This window comes from Malus domestica, chromosome 03 (genome assembly GCF_042453785.1).
Source record: "Malus domestica chromosome 03, GDT2T_hap1".
Taxonomy (NCBI): domain Eukaryota; kingdom Viridiplantae; phylum Streptophyta; class Magnoliopsida; order Rosales; family Rosaceae; genus Malus; species Malus domestica.
Window position 1 is genome coordinate 33,113,290 of NC_091663.1, and position 7,095 is coordinate 33,120,384.

Here is a 7,095-nt window from a genome sequence, read left to right on the forward strand (position 1 = left end):
ATCCGACTGTCATGCTTGGAGCTTCAACACTTTAATTTCCGTGGCTCAAACAGAAATGGTTCCTTCTTGAAAGTTGTTCATCTGCTCAAGAACTAGAGGGTGTCCAAAATTCAGCTCCATTGGAGAAAAGCAGAAGCTGCAACAATTTGATAGAGAAAAGGAGGCGAAGCTTTGTTGGATTTCTAGGCTGGGGAAGATTCCAGTTTTTGTAGCAACTTCAGTACTGGTGAATTGCTTGTATTTTTGTCCATAACTGAATTTTGGACTTTGAATTATTATTTGATCTATCATAATATGTTTGGGAACATATATAAGTGAATAAATAAGAAGGAAAATTTTGGGCCCTTGTGGGTGTAAAACAAAAAATGTTTATGTTTACCCAAGTGTTTTTGTACAAGTTCAAGGGCATCTTGGGTTTTGTGAACAAAATTTGTTTATTTGGAGCAAGGTTTTGTGTTGAAGCTTTCTAGGTGAAGCTTTGATGGTGAAGCTTTGATGGTGAAAGTATGTAGAGGGAGCTTTCAAGGTGAAGCTTTTTTAGGTGAAGCTGTGTAGGTGAAGCTTTTTTAAGTGAAGCTTTTCGGGTGAAGTTTTTTGGGTGAAGCTTTGTGGGTGAAGCTTTTTAGGTGAAGCTTTGTGGGTGAAGCTTTTGTAGGTGAAGCTTTGATGGTGAAGCTTTGTAGATGAAGCTTTCTAGGTGAAGCTTTTTTAGGTGAAGCTGTGTAGGTGAAGCTTTTTTAAGTGAAGCTTTTCGGGTGAAGTTTTTTGGGTGAAGCTTTGTGGGTGAAGCTTTTTAGGTGAAGCTTTGTGGATGAAGCTTTTTGGGTGAAGTTTTGGAGGTGAAGCTTTTCGGGTGAAGCTTTTTGGATGAAGCTGTTTTTTTTTTTTTTTTTTTTTTTTTTTTGGGCGCTTGACACGGTCTTCATTTGCTTGTTTTGTAGTGACTGTGGAAGACGGATTGCTTTTTGATTGAGAAGGGTTCCGGCATCGCTTTGCACCATCTTCATGTGGGTAATATAGGAACTTCCTTATGTTTTGATCATGCTTGTAGTGATAGAATTTGTTTCTTCTTATTGTATATGTCAGAGCCTGGAAGTTCTAGTGATGAGGGCTCTTCTAGCTTTAGCTCTAAGTCTGAGTCTGCAATGTCGGAGTCTTCAGGGTCTTTGTTAGAGTCCTGTACTAGAGAAACATTGGATGATCTTCCCAACCGTCGAACTTTAGCTATTGCTAGTTCTTCCTCCATGGCGTTGGGTGATGGGGTTGTTTTTTATGCCATACCCATAGTTCGCTCTGAGTTCACAGCAGACCATCTAAAGAATAACTTGTTAAATAATGAGAAGCAGGTTGAGGCGCTAAGGCAGTCATGTAATATCCCTCGTAGTGTAGGGATACGCTTGGTACATGATGAAGAATGGCCTTCTAAGCCTCCCCAGGGTCATGTTATGTTCTACACCCAGATATTACTGACTTTAGGGGTGAGACTACCTTTACATCCGTGGTTGCAAAAGATGTTATCTTTGATCGGATATGCACCTGGGCAACTCAATCCTGGTTTCTGGGATACTTTGATTGGATTTTATATCATTTGGATGGAGTGTGGGTTGTGTGAGCCTTCCTTCCATCAGTGGCGTTACTGTTACAAGATGCGCCCAGCAAAATCATGCACTGGTTATGCCGAGTGTGCATGTCGGAGTGAGAGAGAGCGTATTGTGTATGGTAAGAAAAAGGCATACTACACATGGAAAAATCGTTGGTGCTTTCTGTATAATGATTGGGAGTATGATAAGGGTGTCACGCCTGAGCGACGTGTGCTTACTCACTTCCAGACTGTAGGTTGTAACGTATCAACCGTTCGTACTATTTGCTATTTGTTGTGGTCTTTTCTTGCTTCTAACACTTTGTTTCATGTAGTGACGCGGGGCACCATCCAACTGTTTGGGCAGGAGCTATCTGACATAGAGAAGGTGTTGAGGGTGCCCAAAGAGGATAGACACTTAAGCAAGCTACGACCCTTATTTCGTCGGTACGGTTTCCAACCCTTAGTTTCCGAGAGCCAGGGACGATCGAGTAAGTTGTATCCTTCATGTAAACTTAGCTCAATTCCTTACTTTACTTGGAAAGTTGTATTTCTTATTTTGATTTTCCTTATGCAGTGGAGAAGGTAAGCAAGAAAACAGGGACTAGCACCCATAAAAGGAAAGTACCAGTGTTAGTTCCTTCGGAAGACATCCTACCGCATAAGAAAATTCATAAGTTCCGAGGGGAACCATCCGTTAGACCTAAGTCCCAAGATGGGGTCCTTAAGGGGCCTGCCTTTAGGAAGACTGGAGTCGAGGCCGTTGAAAATGCTGCTGCCGTAGTTGTAGGAGAAGGGAGCCGACTGTTGCCTCCTCCTCTTACTATGGAGCACACTGTCCAGGAAAATGATCCCGGTTCCCGCCATGAGGGGAAAGGCAAGGAAAGAGCTGGCAGTGTCCCGTGGAAGGACTTGAGGGTTGCCACGCGGCCAAAGGATTTTGGGGATATCAACAATTGCTTGGCAGGGCGTCGATTCGCCTTCGATGAGCTCGGAGAGCCCTTAGCTAAGGATGAATCGGATTGCGACCGGATGTTGAAGCTGTCTTCATATGTGAGTGTTACTTTGTCATTTCCTTACTTTTTCCTCTTTATTATCATTATTTAGGTAGTGATGATCGTCTTGCCATGCAGGTCATGGCCGAGTATCACGACAGACTGCAAGAGGTTGAGCGGTACAAGGCAAAACTGAAGGAGAATAAGCAGCTTGTGGACGAGGCCCGAAGGAATAAGGGATTTTTGACTCAGGCTCTCCAACTGAAGGACGAAACCATGGAGAGCTTGAAAAGGCGAAATGGTGAGAACCTAAGGCTTAAGAAATTGTTTGAGGCAACTAAAAAACAGTTGGAGGTGGCTACCTTGGAGGTATCCAAGGTTAGGGGAGAATTGGATGGTGCCTTAGTTGAGATTTCTGAACTGGAGAAGAGCATTCCAACTGAAAGGGAGGCTGCTGTGCAAGAATACTTAAGTTCTTCGACCTTTCATCTTGCTATTAAACCCCACTGTGCTCAAGAAGCTCGCTTTGAAAAAAGGAAATGGATGGCCGTCCTTGATCGTTATGATGATGGGAGCATTCTTCGAAAATACCACGAAGATATAGATGAGCATCATCGAAAGGGCGAGACATTTGTCCTTGCTGTTGATCCTAGCAGCGAAGATGAGTCTGATAATGAAGGTAGTGCTGATGCACAGACTCAGCATGGTGAAGAGGGTCTTGGGGATGCAGAGGATGATGGTAGGACGCGGAGTGATACTGCCAGGGGTTCGGCTTCAGATGAGAATGAATAGCAGTGTCTTTACTATCTGCATGTATTCTGGATGTAGTAGTCTGATGTGTGTATAACATGTGCCCATGTTATAAGCTTGAGAGTTTTGGATTTTAGGTGTTTATGAGTGTTTGCACTATTATTAATGCATGTTTGGCTATGTATGAATAGATCTATTGTTTGGATATAAGCCCTTGTTTGGTTGTTCCTTTCTTTGTATAGTCTTGTCGACACATACTTAGATTTTGTTTCGTGTTTGATATATCTGCTTTGAGGTTTCAACACTTGAGTGTTCCATTGCTAGGAATGTAAAAGAGTGAGGGCTGAGTTGGCTAAATTACCTCTTTATTGAATTCATTGCCAAATGGCCTTCATTACATAGGATGCCGAACGGCTATAGCTCAACACTTGTACATCGTGAGTCTATTTGTAGTAGTACTTCAAGTGATCAGCGTTCCATGGATGGCCAAGGGTCTTGCCATCGGAGCTTCTAAGTGTGTAAGAGCCAGGGCAACTGATGCCAATGACTTCATACGGTCCATCCCAGTTTGGACTAAGTGTGCCTTCACTCGGGACTCTGTCGCAGAGTAATCTTTTCTTTAAGACCCAGTCTCCTATTTTGAAAGAACGAGGCTTGACCCTAGAGTCATAATAGTTGGAGATGCGCTGCTTGTAGGCGACATTCCTCAAGTGAGCTTGGTTTCTGTGTTCCTCGACTAAATCCAAGTTGAGGGTGAGTTGTTTGTCATTTTCACTTTGAATGTAGTTCTGGACTCGGAATGTTGCTTGCTCGAGCTCAACAAGGACAACCGCCTCTGTGCCAAAGGCAAGTGAGAATGGAGTTTCTCCTGTTGAAGTCCGATATGAAGTGCGATATGACCAAAGAACTTGGGGTACAAATTCTGGCCAACAGCCTTTAGCTTTGTCCAAGCTGGTTTTCAAAGTGCGCTTGATTATTTTGTTGATGGCCTCAACTTGTCCATTAGACTGGGGATGAGCTGGAGAGGCAAAGCATAAGTTGATGTTGAACTTAGAGCAGAACAACCTGAACTTCTTGTTGTCAAACTGTCGCCCATTGTCAGTGACTATTGCATTGGGAATGTCGAATCTACAAAGGATGTTCTTCCACACGAAGTCTTCTATCTTTGCCTTAGTAATGGTTGCCAAGGGTTCTACTTCGGCCCACTTTGTGAAGTAGTCCACTGCAACGACTGCGTAACAGACTTTGCCCTTCCCTGCCGGCATTGGGCCGATCAAATCAAGTCCCCACTGGGCGAAGGGCAAAGGGCTGATCATAGGAGTAAGAGGCTCTGGAGGGGAATGAGGAATAGTTGCATATCGTTGACATTTGTCACATGAGCGGGATATTTTGATGGCATCCTGGTGGAGTGTTGGCCAGTAATATCCTTGGCGAAAAGTCTTGTGTGCTAGGGACCGAGATCCAGCATGATCTCCACAGACTCCCTCATGTATTTCCCGAAGGACGATTTCCGCCTCGGCAGGCGTAAGACACCTTAAGTATGGCAGGCTAAAACCTCGCTTATAGAGTTGATCATTAATGATCAGGTAGCGGGTCGACTTGTATCGAATTTGCTTAGCCTGGACTTTATCATTTGGGAGGGTGCCATGAGCAAGGAAATTATAGATCGGGGTGATCCAACTATCCCCCTGTTGTAAGTTGCATACTTCTGCGGCCATGGTGCTTGGTGTTGCCAACAGTTCGACATGAATTTTTCTTCCAATCTTGTCTTCCACAGCTGAGGCGAGGCGAGCCAGGGCGTCTGCATGACTGTTTGCCGCTCGAGGAACTTGGGTGATCTGGTAGTGGAAGTGCTTGAGCAAAAGTTGTGTTTGCGCAAGATATGCTGCCATGGAGCTGTCCTTAGCATCAAAGTTGTTGGTAACCTGGTTGACCACTAATTGGGAGTCACTGAAAATATCAATTTGTTTAACCCCGAGGTGTTTGGCCAAACGTAATCCTGCCAGAAGGGCTTCATACTCGGCCTCATTGTTTGATGCCTTGAATTTGAAACGAAGAGCATACTCCATTGCTACTTTGTCGGGCGTAGTCAAGACTAGTCCCGCTCCACAGCCCTGTTGGTTGGATGAGCCATCAACATACAAACTCCATGCTGAGGTCGTTGATTCTACTTTCTGAGCTTCCGATGGTAATGAAGCTACTGTTTCAGGTGTAGAAGCAATGTCAACCGGATATGTGAAGTCGGCAATGAAGTCTGCCATTGCTTGGCCCTTCTCAGCTGGCTTTGGTTGGTAGGAGATGTCAAACTCACCCAATGCTATCGCCCATTTGATCATTCGTCCAGACGTGTCAGGACTCTGGAGTATCTGTCGAAGAGGGTGATTGGTAAGCACGATGATGGCGTGTGCTTGGAAATAAGGGCGAAGTTTCCGAGCAGACATGACCAATGCTAGAGCTAATTTCTCAATGTTGGAGTATCGTGTCTCCGCATCCTGTAGGGCCTTGCTAGCGTAGTAGACGGGCCGTTCGACACCACTGTCCATTCGAATAAGAACAGAACTGACTGCTGAAGCCGAAACCGATAGATAGATGATGAGAGTGTCACCAACTTCTGGTTTGGAGAGCAGAGGGGCTTTACTCATGTACTCTTTGAGGTTCCTGAATGCCTTGGCACATTCCTCCGTCCATGTAATGTACTTCTTATTTCCCTTGAGTGCTTTGAAGAAAGGAGCACATCTGTCTGTGGCCTTAGAGATGAATCTGGTTAAGGCTGCCACCTTGCCAGTAAGGCTTTGGATGTCTTTTGAAGTTATTGGCTCTTTCATGTCGAGGATTGCTTTGATCTTTTCAGGGTTAGCTTCAATGCCTCGTTGGCTAATCATGAAACCTAAGAATTTGCCAGAGCCCACGTCGAAGGCACATTTGTTGGGGTTCAACCTCATTCGATACCTCTTTATAATGGTGAAAGTTTCAGATAGGTCGGTGATGTGTTGGTCAGCATGTTTGCTTTTGACTAGCATATCATCAACGTAAACTTCCATGTTCCTCCCAATTTGTTCGGCGAACATTGAATTGACCAGTCTCTGATAAGTTGCTCCTGCATTCTTTAGGCCGAAAGGCATGACTTTATAGCAATATAGTCCCCTGTCAGTAGTGAAGGCCGTGTGTTCTTGGTCTGAGGGGTTCATGAGGATTTGGTTGTATCCTGAATAAGCGTCCATAAAGCTCAAGAGCTCACACCCTGCCGTAGAGTCTATAAGCCTGTCAATAAGAGGAAGAGGGAAACTATCTTTCGGACACCCTTTGTTTAGGTCGGTGTAGTCAACACACATCCTCCACAAGACCTTTTGAAGCGAAAGACTTTCTTTGGTCGGATTTTTCCTAACAAGGACCACATTTGCTACCCATTTCGGGTAATCGACTTCGCGGACAAAGCCTATGCCTTTGAGTTTTTCAACTTCTGCTTTCATTGCCTCGTATCGTTCAGCGTCATAAGATCTTCGCTTCTGTCTCACCGGCTTGATCTTGGGGTCAATACTCAAACGATGACAGATGACATCGGGAGAGATGCCTGGCATGTCCTCGTATGACTAGGCGAAGACTTCAGTGTTCTCTTTCAAAAAAGATATCAATGCTAACCGAAGGGGTGGTGACAATGTGGTGCCAATATTCACCATGCGGTCTGGATGATCTCTTGAGATAGGTACCTTCTCCAATTCTTCAGCAGGTTGGGCTTGCTGGGTGAAAGAGTCATCTCGAGGATCATCGGGT

The 7,095-nt window shown here is 44.7% G+C and overlaps 1 protein-coding gene across 1 annotated transcript; it reads left to right on the forward strand.

Moving 5' to 3' along the window:
* The first annotated feature begins 2,213 nt into the window (after window positions 1–2,213).
* LOC139194285 (uncharacterized) lies at window positions 2,214–3,559 on the forward strand. The gene is made up of 2 exons (XM_070818605.1): window positions 2,214–2,632; window positions 2,713–3,559. Exons 1-2 carry the CDS (start codon window positions 2,405–2,407, stop codon window positions 3,364–3,366), a joined length of 882 nt encoding a protein of 293 aa, XP_070674706.1. The 5' UTR covers window positions 2,214–2,404; the 3' UTR covers window positions 3,367–3,559.
* Window positions 3,560–7,095: the final 3,536 nt, after the last annotated feature.